This window comes from Clytia hemisphaerica, unplaced genomic scaffold (assembly GCF_902728285.1).
Source record: "Clytia hemisphaerica strain Z4C2 unplaced genomic scaffold, Clytia hemisphaerica genome assembly, whole genome shotgun sequence".
Taxonomy (NCBI): domain Eukaryota; kingdom Metazoa; phylum Cnidaria; class Hydrozoa; order Leptothecata; family Clytiidae; genus Clytia; species Clytia hemisphaerica.
Window position 1 is genome coordinate 962,007 of NW_027104020.1, and position 12,940 is coordinate 974,946.

General features: G+C 38.0%; 1 protein-coding gene across 1 annotated transcript in view; it reads right to left on the minus strand.

The window, feature by feature from the left end:
• The window catches only part of LOC136811555 (hemicentin-1-like), a 32,161-nt gene that overhangs the window by 12,233 nt on the left and 6,988 nt on the right, over positions 1 to 12,940 (minus strand). The window contains exons 12-21 of the mRNA XM_067068176.1: positions 12,595 to 12,789; positions 11,607 to 11,756; positions 10,957 to 11,274; positions 10,028 to 10,288; positions 9,300 to 9,599; positions 8,167 to 8,287; positions 7,039 to 7,229; positions 1,522 to 1,824; positions 895 to 1,218; positions 301 to 603 (exon numbers count right to left, since the gene is read on the minus strand). Coding sequence (XP_066924277.1) covers positions 301 to 603; positions 895 to 1,218; positions 1,522 to 1,824; positions 7,039 to 7,229; positions 8,167 to 8,287; positions 9,300 to 9,599; positions 10,028 to 10,288; positions 10,957 to 11,274; positions 11,607 to 11,756; positions 12,595 to 12,789 — 2,466 coding nt within the window. The remainder of the gene's footprint in view (positions 1 to 300; positions 604 to 894; positions 1,219 to 1,521; positions 1,825 to 7,038; positions 7,230 to 8,166; positions 8,288 to 9,299; positions 9,600 to 10,027; positions 10,289 to 10,956; positions 11,275 to 11,606; positions 11,757 to 12,594; positions 12,790 to 12,940) is intronic.

A 12,940-nucleotide genomic window follows, 5' to 3' on the forward strand; every position in this document is an offset into this window, starting at 1 on the left:
AGAGAATGCTCCATCTATAAGTTTACAAGTAAAGAGGGTTTAACTCTGTATTAGACAGCCAACTTTTAGCCCTGTCTATTCTGATTGTAATCTATAATTTGCAGAGAGTTGGCAGTCTAAAGTTAGTCGGTTGTCCTCTTTTGACCTCAATGCAACATCAGTCTATTACAAACAAAGATTTAAACTACAAGCTTTTTCGGTCCAATTGTTGCCTACTATAACAATTAGAATAGGGTAGGGCAGAATGTAGGTCATCTAAACAAAGCCTTAGCGAGTTAGAAACTTAGTTCGGTTACTTACAGTAGACGACAAGGACAGTTGAGATATTTCCCTGTTCCAATCCCGAATCTGCAAAACATTGATAATTTCCAGCATCCGTTCTGTTGACGTTGGTGATATTCCATGCACGTTCTACCAATGCATATTCTGCCGTGTTCTCAATGACGTCGTCACCGAACGTGTATCGTACGTCAACTGTAGCGACACTCCACGTCACCGTTGCAGCAGGATACGATTTGACGCGACACGAAAGGGAGACGTCAGTTGATTCGTTGACGTAGTAATATTCTTGAGGGTGATCAGGACGTGCGAATGTTAAATTATCTGAAGTAACGAAAAGTTTCATTGAACACATTTACCTAAATCATCATAATTAACCATTTTTTTGTCTAGTCTTTGTAATATTGTCAAATCTGATACATCAATCCAGACATCGGTTTATCTAGTAGAGCTAGAATAAAAGGTATTTAAAAGACAGACAAAAGAAACATCATCCCTTAAATATTTCGAAATTTTAACCCGTTCTTGATACGCTGTGGGCCCTCAACAACAAAAGAAGGTATAATGTTTCTTTTGTTTTTAAGATTGATTGTAAGGGATTTTCATAAAACTTACAAATGATGCTTATTAACGTCTTATTGGTATCCATAGCAGCAATATTTCCCGCCAGTGTGTTTTTGGCTTCACATGTCCACTCTCCAAAATCTTCTAACTGCACGGTCGTAAACAACAGCGAATGATAGGTTGTCAAGCTGTCTGATAATTTGGTTTCATCACTCACCACCCTCCCGTCTCCCGGCACAATGTAAAGGGTTCCGTTGAAATACCAATCGATATCCGGTTGTGGATTACCGGTCGCCGTACAATTAATCTTGAGGTTTCTTTCATATTCGGTTGCCGTAATTTCAACAGGTGGGAAATCAATAATGGTAGGTGGATCTGTGGATAGAAAATGAATAGAAAAATCATGCTACTTAAAGCGGGACTGCTTTTTGGAAAGAAGGACATCAAAGCTTTTCAAGGTCAATTATTATATACCTTATCGGGGAAAAATTGGTCACTTGGTAAACGCATTAAGGCCGGGGAGAATTTTCGTCGGGGAAAATATTCGTCACTTGTCCAAAATTTCGTCACTTTTCCCCGACGAAGTTTTCCCCGATAAGGTGTCATATTATTGCATAATAGCTTATTTTCACAGCAAAAAGTCACGAACATCAAAACAAATGAAGAGACTGAACTTACAAAGTACATCAACAGTTGTTGCAAAGCTGACATTCCCCAAACTGTTGGACGCAAGGCATGTATATACACCAGCATGGTCCGTCGCCACTCCGGTGATTCGGAAATTACTAGTTGTGTGGTAAGAATCTGGTTGGTTCTCAGCATTGGTGATAGTATGCGTTGCATTAGGGGTAATTTCTACACCATCTTTGTACCAAGTGAATGTTGGTAGTTCGTTACTCGTAGCAACACATGATAAACGCAAGATGGCATCCTGGTTGACTTGCTCCAATGCGTTTGGGTTTGCTGTCAGTTCTGGTGGATCTAATGGGGAAGAAAACGCAAAGGTCATGCTGTAGAGCCGTGTTAGTATATCGGAGTCTCTACAACTCGAATGTCTCTTTAACACAACAAGTTTTATCGACCCTTTAGTTAACAATGCCTTACAAACTTTACCCCATAACTCGAAATTTCCTTAACTCAAACAAATTAGTGTTCTCGCGTTCGAGTTATGGAGACTCCAATTTATTTCGATTATTTCAATGGAAGAGTTACCAAGGTTAGAAACACGTTTTAAGAATCTCTTAAAAAGATGCTTACCCCCTGGATATCGTATTTGTTGCTTGAAAAGACACTTTACCCCCTGAAATTCCGCTCCCTTGTAGATATTTAACCCCCTGTATACCCACTTTTGAACAAAAATCGTTAATAGACCTTATCGGAGTTTTTGATTTTTCTAAAAAAGCGATGCATTGTAGATTGTTTCGGGGGTATTACAATAGAAATCTCTTAGGAATTCCTCGAGGGAATTCTATTGTAATACACTCGAAACAATCCCACAATACATCGCTTATTTAGAAAAATCAAAAACTCCGATAAGGTCTATTCCCTGCTGGATATCCAATATCCTCAACAGGGGGCACGGAATATTTCTGGAAAAGCCCATAAGATTATGGTGTATTTCTGTTCAATCATGGGTATTTTTAACATTTTTATAAAAATCATCCTAATCAGTATCCATTTTTTATCAGTATTTTTGATGTGCGTGTGTATCAAGATTACGTCGTTAGTTAAGATTACGTCATTATACTCGTCCAAAAAAACCAGAATTTACCCCCTTAGTTTGCTCGGATTGAATAAGAAACACGTAATCTACACATATCAAGAATTGATTGAAATTCTTTATAATGCAATGTGTCTTTGATCTATGAAATAGACCTCCAAACACTCACACAGGGCACAGGATTTACGGTAGCCTGTTAGACGAAAACCGCTTTTTTATCGCCTGTTATTTTTTACTGCGGAATCGAATTGGTCGAAATTGACGCAACGGATGAAAAAAGTAGAACTTCCTTCAACTTTTTTTCTTGTTTGCGCGAAACCTTTTTATGGCGTGATCTTTTTTTCAGGCAAAAAGGTTAAAAAAAACTGTCACCCGTTTCGCGCGAAAGTGGAGACCAGTCTTTAAAAAGAAAAAAGGGAGAACTGCGTGCGGGGGTTCAGCGGATGGGTTTATTAAGATCCCAGTCTACATGTTAGAATAAAGGTTCGTGTTAGAGTATTGACGAAGTCTGACTTTCAAGGGGAATTGGATTTTCATCGAGTAATGCGTATTGAATAATAAAGGAGCGTCGCTTATGAGAGTTTCTTGGTTACGTTCGCTTTCGAGATTATGACGCGTATCGAATAGTAGATCGTCGCTCATGAGTTTCTTCGTTATGGTGGCTTTTAATATCATCGAATTATGGCGCGTATCGAAGAGTAGATCGTCGAATCAGAGAGCTACAACTGTTTTTATAATCTATTGAGACATTGGAACGGCGACCGTGAACACGAGCCAAAATGGAAGATCATCTATTGAAAAGCTTAAGCAAAAACACAATTACACGGGGCGATTTATATTACTGGTATCACAGAGTGCACAAGAAAATTCGAGCGAAATATTGGGAAATAAAGAACTAACTTACAATTGCTACACGGTGTTTCATTCTGGCGAAGTCTTCAGGCAATGCAGTGTATTGTAGATATTATTTCATTTTATTTATTTGAAATACAATCTACAATACACCTGCATTGCCTGAAGACTTCGCCAGAATGAAACACCGTGTAGCAATTGTAAGTTAGTTCTTTATTTCTTGATATTACTGGTCTATGAATAATAGACGTCCAAAAAATGACAACATTTGAATGCCACATTCGACCAAGGGAAATATAAAATTGAAAGAAAAACTCTACTCTTATTATGTGTAAAAGCAGATAAACTGCTTGTGGTTTGGGAATTGGTTAAATTGGAAATACCCTGGTAAGTTGGGAATTACCAGTTGAACTTCATCATTTTCTGTACAATTAGGCTACGTCATATTTTCCTTCTTTTCGAGCGTAAAACTCCTACTCACTGAAACAATAGAGAGTTTCGAAACCTAAGCTAATCAGCTGTGTTTTAAACATTCTTTTATTGGAATCTCTATTGATAAACATCTTTTGTGAAAGTTGTCTACTCTTAGGTTCCAAATAAACGGGGGGGTTCGAATAAACGGGGGGGTTCGAAAATTTTCTAGATTTTAATAAACGGGGCGGGGGGGGGACCTAATTGCCGGGGGGTTGGAAATTGTACTTCTGAAACCCAAAAATAAGGTGAAAATAGGCTAAAATCAGGCTATTTGGAGCAAAATAAGGGGCCTTCTCTTTGACAGCTGAAAATATTCTTAGAGATTAATAAACGGGGGGGTCCTAATAAGGTCCGGGGGGTTGGAAAATTTTCGAAAAATTAACAAGCGGGGGGGAGGCGTTTATTTGGAACCTAAGAGTATTATGTTTAAACCTAGTCTACACAATAGACAGCTCCAGGCTTTTAGACCTTACTCTTGGTCTATAGGCACTGCTATAGGCGGCCACTAGTGACCCCCACCGGGAATTGCTTATTAATAGGTTTAAACATAATAGACAACTTTCACAAAAGATGTTTATCAATAGAGATTCCAATAAAAGAATGTTTAAAACACAGCTGATTATTAGCTTAGGTTTCGAAACTCTCTATTGTTTCATTAAAACCTCAGTGCGCATGCAATTTATCTGAAGAATTTCAATATTCAAAACAAGAGCAGTGCTCATATCCCGAAGAGTAGGAGTTTTACGCTCGAAACGAAGGAAGATATGACGTAGCCTAGTTTAAACCTCTATACAATAAACTACTGTACAATAAGATAACAAGAGTACCGAGTTAGTATATGAGGCCCCCCCAGCGGTTTGCGTGATGGCGTGATTGGGACTTTTTTCTTGCGTGATGGCGTGATTGGGACTTTTTTCTTGCGTGATGGCGTGATTAGAGATTTTTTGGCGTGATGGCGTGATCAAGATTTTGGCGTGATTCGTGATAGGGCAAAAATTTAAGGCGTGATGCGTGATTTGGGCTATGTTTCGCTATTTTTTGCATGATGACAAATTTTAGCGATTTTCGTGATGCGTGATAGAGAAAATTTTTTTGCGTGATGGCGTGATTAGGGGTGCCGCTGGGGGGCCTCGTATATGGAAGAAAATGAAAACAAACTTTACAACGGCATACCGGAAAAGTGGGATAGGGGAACCCGGGAACCTAAGTGGGAACTCTAAGTGGGAGCCCTAAGTGGAAACTCTAAGTGGGAACCTAAGTGGGAACTCTAAGTGGGAACCTAAGTGGGAACTCTAAGTGGGACCCTAAGTGGGAACTCTAAGTGGGAACTAAAAAAATATAAAAATATCGCTTGATGGGATAGGGATAGGCTGCATCTTAATGAGCAACCAGCTACATCTTAACGAACAACCAGCTACATCTTAATGAGCAACCAGCTACATCTTAATGAGCAACCAGCTACATCTTAATGAGCAACCAGCTACATCTTAATGAGAAATCAATAGCAAAAAAAATATTGGAAAGGCTTCCATGAACTCTAGTTTTTAGATGTCAATGTACTTTTTACCCGGGGGGGGGGGGGAGTGGGTTTACCAACTGACGGTATGTGCGGCGAAAAAGTTGGCTTTTAGAATCGCACCCTTACAGTGCAGAAAAAAATCGGTGAAATTCATACCCTTACAGTGTTTTTCAAATTTTAAACTCTTTTAGAGCAAAAAAATCAACATTTTCGAGCAAAAATTTGCAGTTTTTCCCAGATTTGCTGAAATTTCCACCCTTACAGTGCATTTATCAAAAGTCCACCCTTACAGTGCATTTCTGATATTTTGAAAAACATACCCTTAACCGCCGCATACCCGTCGGTCAATTTGCCTGACTGCCCCCCCCCCCGGGACTTTTTATAACCTATTCTTCTTAAAAAAACTGGGTTATTGTTATACGAGTATGTTGGTAAAAACCAAATTAGAAGGAGTTTTCACTTTTTTTTTGGTTGGTCGGTTTGCAGATGGATTTTCTTTGAAGCAGCTAATTAAATATGATGTAAACATTTTTTGAATAAAGGTAGTCTTTAATCACAAAGCATTTTAAAATGACAATTAGACTTATCTTAGTAATTAAATTTCTTTTAATCGACTGTCATACTATGAGGTAATCGAGAGCGCCATTTCCAGGGAGTGTCTCACCTATGGTGCATTCAAACTTATTTTTCAGCTGAGTGCAAGTTGCATTGTGGGACCAAATAAAGCATGGGTGCTTTGCGAAAACGAGATGGTAAATGTTATTGCGTGGATGGAGAGAAATGTAAACAGGGTGGCGAGGTGAATGAGTACAAGTTGTTCATCAAAATGGGGTTGTAATCATAGAGTGAGGAAAGCTAAAGATAATTTCCTTACAGCTATCACGAACGCTCAAAACTTTATTATCCCTACAAATCGCCATTCAAACACTTCATTCAAAATACCGGGAGCCGATAAAAATGCAGATGAGTTGATCATGTATGAATCCAATTCACGTACACAAGGATAAAGAGATGAGGATTTGATTTACTGAAAATCTCTTCGATCACGGTGAAAGTAATAACTCTGGTACACACGTATTCGAGTTTACACAAAATTTTGTTTAAGTCTGTCTTAGACTACAGTATAAGGATTTATCCAATTAGAGAAAAAATCATGTAAAAACGATTTAAAGTCAAGATCCTCTTCAAGTACACACTATCTTTGATAATAACACAAGTTTTGACTGTTCTTTTTTTTCAATAGATTTAGAGGTACAGGATGTTCTCAGTTGGATGTTCTCGTTAGTCTATATTCCATTGCTACTTTAGTAGGGTTTAATTTCTCTATTATGATTTGTTCTAACAAAAACTTGCGAAAACCTTGAGATGGGCGACATGGGATGGCCCGGGAAGAGAGGATAATGGGGGGGGGGGGGGGTGTTTTCCTATGAAGTGGAGAAGAAAGTGCACGAAATTTCAAAGAGATAAACGATGGTATGTTCGCTGCTTTGTCACAAAGAATGTAGTGAGTCGATTGTTCGTGACAATTTTTCAAATTGGGGAGAAAATCAAATGGGAGTCTCAATGGGAGTTCGCAATCTACTAATTAGACGCGGGCCTCCCATATAACCAAACATTCAAGATGACTTACACATGACATTAAAGTAAGTTGTTTCATTATCGGTTCCAATGGAATTGCTTGCCAAACACATGAGCGTTCCCAGATCGTCCTTATCCAAAGTGTTCATGGTGAGCGTGCTCTCTACTTCAACCTCTGTGTCTGTACTACTAACCGTCGTCTGTGAAGCGGAATGGCGCGAAATGGGTAGACTGTTCAAATACCTTGAAAAAAGAAAAAATTCGTGATAAAACTTTGACGATATTTTGTCCTTTACACATCCTTATCAAGTTATAAGGCAAGACCAATTTAATTTGTTCTACGGGCAGATCGTTAGAAAAATATGGGTCGGTCGGTAAAATAAGAATAAATTTTTCATTTATCAGGGTTGGTAAGGTACCGAAAATACTTCTGGATCAAAAACTCACTTTATTTTATCTTCGATGAAGATCATAATAAAATTGTAGTGTATGGAATGCTTGATTTTCTAAATTTTTCAATTTCTTGAATTAATTTGCAGCTTTATTCAAATTTAATTCTTACAAATAACTAGTGTGTAAAATCTATTGTAGTGGAAATTCAATATTTTTATTTTTTTTTGATTTTAGCCAAAATAGGGTCGGTCGGGCTTGTAGAACAACAAATTAAACTGATCTCACCTAAGAAGATTTTTAACTATCGACCTATGCGGCAGAAGCTGAGTGCCAGGGTTCTCCATACAAGGGGCGAATGACGTCAAATGTCTTTGAAGTAGTTGAAGTACTCAAAAGCATTAGTCTTTTCACGGTCAAAAGGAATCATGGGTAATCAGGACCCAACCTAGTTCCCTGTGTTAGCGCTAGATAACGTCAATAGTTAAGTTAAGTAAATCGGTAAAATCACGACGACGAACGAAAATTTAACAGGCTAGTGAGTTTAAACCAATCGTCCGTCGTCGTGATTATCCTGGTATGCTTAACCTCAGTAATCAGTAACGTGAATAAAGCCTGGGATACACGGGGACGAGGTTGATCAGGACCAACGCGCTCTGAGCGACCTTTTTTTGGTCTAAAATGGAGGCGCAATCAGTCCTGATTACCTTATGGTTCATCGTGGCAAGGAAAATTGAAACTTTAAATTAATAAATACTCTCTCCCCTTTCATAAAACAATCTTTTCATACCATTGAATAGTGAGAGGGCCTGGGTAACCAACAGCGGTACATTTGCGAACGATGTTGGTGTCACCAGTCGTGTGGTTGTCATATTCTTGGATCAGAGTATGGCTCGTAATATTCACCGCGTCTGAATAAAGGAGCATGATTAAGTGAGTTGTCAACAGTATTGGTAAATCAAAAAGCTCTTGAAATCCTATCTATTCCAACAAGATAACACAACAATTAGTAGCTTGATAGGTAGTATGGGATATCCGTAAAATGAATGGCTTTAAAGGGTCACCTGTCAATTTTAAACTCGTATGTAGATCAACGGTATTACCAATAGACATTCCTAAATTCATATAATATTATGCGGCCCGTTATTTATGTCAGCAAACCGGACGTCAAACAAGGGGTTCAAATAGTTTGGAATCCCAGTACTTTCCAAATTTAGTAACAGTAAAGGAAAGGCGAGTCAGCAGGCAGCAAGTCCTCTAGAAAGACTGTCTGAAAGTCCTCGATTATTGGTTTTACCAATTATCCCTTTATCCAATTTATCAAATTTAATAGTAATCAAACTACCACTAATATACAGGGTGCCCCGAAAAAAAGCATCGAGTCGTACCACTTCTATAGAAAGAAAGTTCTTGTGTGTGTTTCACTAAATTTGCAATGTTTATCATATTAATTGTCATGAGACATCTTTTATGAATAACTTTTACAAAAAACAATTCTCAATAACTTTAACGTCATGAAAATTGTAAAGAAAGTTAATTCTTTTTAATCATAATGACTGATGTAAAAATAATTATTGTGTTGGTATATCTATCTTACATTTTGTTAAACACAAGCAAGAACCTTCTACTCGGAATCATGTTTGAGCCATAGATTTATAAACCCCGTAGGGCTAGATGGAGTGCTTTTGCTGAAAAGTGTGCCGAGGTTAGGTAGGAAATCCTACCTAAATCACGTGACATTATAATAGAATTTCAGCGCTTGACCAGTCAGAAGCTTCGCGGGTTTTCGAAAACAATGGCAACAACATTTTTCCCGATATTCTTTATTTTGCCTGCGACGGCTTAAAGCACGACATCTAGCCCTTTGGGCTTTATATCTATGGTTTGAACTCAATACTTTTTTTTAACAGTAATAGAACTTACAATGTACGATAAGTGATACATTTTGTTGTACGGCGTCATAAATATTATCAGCGGAACATTCGTACGTTCCATAATGTTCTAATTCAGTTGGATTGAAAGTAACCGTTGATGTTTTGAAGACGATGGTCCCTACACATTTATCGATAGTCTCTGTTGTGATGTTATCGTATAACACACCACCATCCAGTTTTGTCCAAGTGATTTCAGGCGCTGGATTCCCATAGAAGGTGCACGTTAGACTTGATGATTGAGGTTTGATACCGTAGACAGGACTTGTGTAATTATCGAGGATCGGTTGCGCTGAAAATGGAATAAGTATAATCGTGTGTCTCAGAGTTGAAATCCTCTACATTACAGAAGTGACTAAATATCACTTTTGGTGTTTACAAGAACTTTGTAGGGAATTCCTCTTTTTATCAAATATTATTTGATTGTAGCTCGGTAGAAGTCTAGGGAGCCGGTATTCTGGGTTTCACCCACCCCTGTATCTTCAAAATGTAATGAAAAACTATGGAATTTTGGAGCGAATTCTCACAACTTTTTGCTTGCAACTGGCAGTTTCAGATTGATTGGTTAATTTTTTGCATTTATATAATCATCAAGAAAAAACAACTATTTCATTTTTTGTAGTACTCCGATTTTAATGTCTTTGGACATTCGTCAGCTACTAAATAAGAAAGAATTTGGTTCATATCAGACTACATTTTTGGGTTATTACATATACATACCTGTTACTTCCAACGCCAGCGTTGCATTATCACCAAAGCCCATCACATTGTACGGGTGGCACGTATAATTACCACTGTCTGAATATGCCACAGATGAAATATTGTATATCCCATCCGTAACGTTGGCAACCAAGCTACCATCTTTGTAGATGAGGTAATACATGGGTTCAGTGGATGCATCAGTATCACATTGAAGAAGCGTGGTGGAAAGAAGATGAACCGGGTTCACTGTAGCATTCAATGTTGTGTTTCTCGGAGCGTCTGAAGAAAACCAATAATAAAAGTTCGGAATGAGCTCTTCCAGAAAATGTTTGTACATAGGGGGTGGAGGATATATTGCCCGGGGGGGATAGTGAAAAATTTACAAAATTTACCTTGTTGGCCTGTTTTGGGGTAGTTTTGAATGTCCGGGGATCGACTGATATTTGTTCAGGGGGTTAGACCTGTTGTCTGGGGTCTAAAGTGTGTGTCCGGGAGGGGGTAAACTACCATAAAATGTTATATCCTCAGACCCCACCCATAATCATTTTTTTTCTGGAAGAGTCCAATAAATGAATGATCTCTTACCATTTGCTTAAACAGCATTTTTTTAACAAAAAGGAAAAAACAATCCCATCCTCCTGCACCGCGTGAGCACAATCTTATGGAATTTTTGTTTGTTAATTCTGCTTTGTCTGCATTTAAGAGGCGCGCCTCCTTTCCGTATCGCCAAAAGGAATATGTATCTTTAATTAAAAAGTGAAATGAGTCACGAAAATTTCCTTCAGTAATTAATTTGAATATTTCAGCTCATCCAAGCAAAATAGGAGCAAGATTGATTTCAAGATTATGAAAAAATGACCAAATCTATAAAAGTTCTAATCACAATTGAGCTAGAGCTGACTAAAATACTGTATAAAGGCTATTAGAAGATAATCAAATACACTTACAATAGACATCAACTCTTCTGTAAATCCTCTTTTCAGTCAGTTTGTTTTTAGCTCCACACGAATAATTGCCGACATCTTGATGGCTCGCGCTCGTGATCGTTAAATCTGACGTCACAATGGTTTCATTGCCAACCGTGTCCGTACTCCAGTCAGTGATGAAATAATCACTTGTGTTTGTCAATGCTGTTGTCCAATCATCTTCAAAATACCAGAAGAGGTCTGGGGCGGGTTTTCCGGTCACCGTACAAGTGAGCGTGATATTCTCCTCCTCGTAAACTGTCGCAACATTAGGTGTGATTGACATACTGTGTGGATTGACTGGGAATGAAAAAGTAATCAAACATTATTGGTTTTAAATTACTTTAAGTTGCTTTATACTTGTACTAAAGAAAAGACTATACAATATTTTCAAGAGAGCTTATCAAGCATGATACAGACGAAACAACGATTTTGATAGAAAACCGCCAATTGAAAATGTCCAGAGGTTATTACTAAGGCTCGACTGGGATGGATGACAAGTTAATCTAAACAAACCGAGGATAAATTAGAGTCCAAAGCTGCTATACATAAAATATAATAAATTCATTGGGGTAGTGGAATCAATAATTACAAAAGCCCCGCTAAGACAGAAAAAGAATTATGATTCATACCAACAACAGTGAGATATGTGACGTGATGAAAAACTTCTGCAGAATTATCGAAATTGATTTTGACACCGTAATAACCTTCATCAGACAATTCAATATGGTGGATGTAAAGACCAGACTTGGTGCTGGCTTCATACGTATACTTGGTGTCGTCTGTAAAGTGAAATATTCATCATTTTATGATTCATGTTCGGATTGATGTTGGATGAAAAGAAAATCTTTTAACCCAGCTGGTACAAAACGTTGTTTTGTGAACATTAGATAAACGCTGAAAGAACGTTGTATGTCAGCTGGGAAAACTGATAAACTTTACAAAATTCGATCGATATTTTACGAAGATACTTTTATTTTCATGGAGTTCACGGTCAGCCGGCTCCGCTATTTATCACTTTTAGAATTATATTGCACTTGTCGTTTATAAGAGGGCTTGTTAAAAGGGTTATGAGCTTTTGTTGAATTTCTGCATAACACAAACACTCAGAGCAGCTCAGAGTTAACATATATTAAACCACCCATGATAATCTCTTGGAAAGTGATGCACAGACGAGCTGTCAAAAACAATAAGATCATAAGTACACGCTCTTGTTTAGCTTTCACTCAAAAACCATGTCCTTATAATCATACTAAAGGCCGGTCTCCACTTGTGCGCGCTTCAATCGCACTTTTTGGCTTCAATCGCACTTTTTGGCTTCAATCCTTTTTGCTTGGAAAAAAATTACGTCATAAAAAATGTAGCGCGCGCTTGAAAGAAAAGTGCTATCCTTTTGAATATTTTAACTTTTTTCAACCGTTACGTCAGATCGCGCCAATGGAGTTGCTTCATTTTTCTTTTGACCAATAGCGTGGAAGCTTTGCTCGAAAAAGTGCGATTGAAGCGCGCGCAAGTGGAGACCGGCCTTAAGGGATGTTCAAAGCGTAGCAAATAAAGTACACACATTTATGACAGACTTCAACATTCAAAGATTTTTCAAAAAAAAATATATCCTCTTACTTTTCATGTTGAGACCTGGTGCAGTGGGTTGTAATTTTCCGACCAGAAATTCTACAGTTTCGTTCCCATCGATATATTTTTCCCATACAATGTCATCGTACGGTTGCGTGTAAGTGTATTGCCAATCAAAGAAGATAGAATCACCCAGAGCACCGCATAACGGAGTGTCCGGTACATTTGTGAGCATTCCGTTTACTGTGAAGAATAGGTTACCGTATAAATTCGAATAAACGCCCCGGGAGTTTATTACTTTTTTTTTCGATTTCACGTTTAAAAGAAGGGGGCGTTTAGTCGAAAGTAGTAATATACAGTATAATGAGTATACAATTGACTCGAATGACAGAGA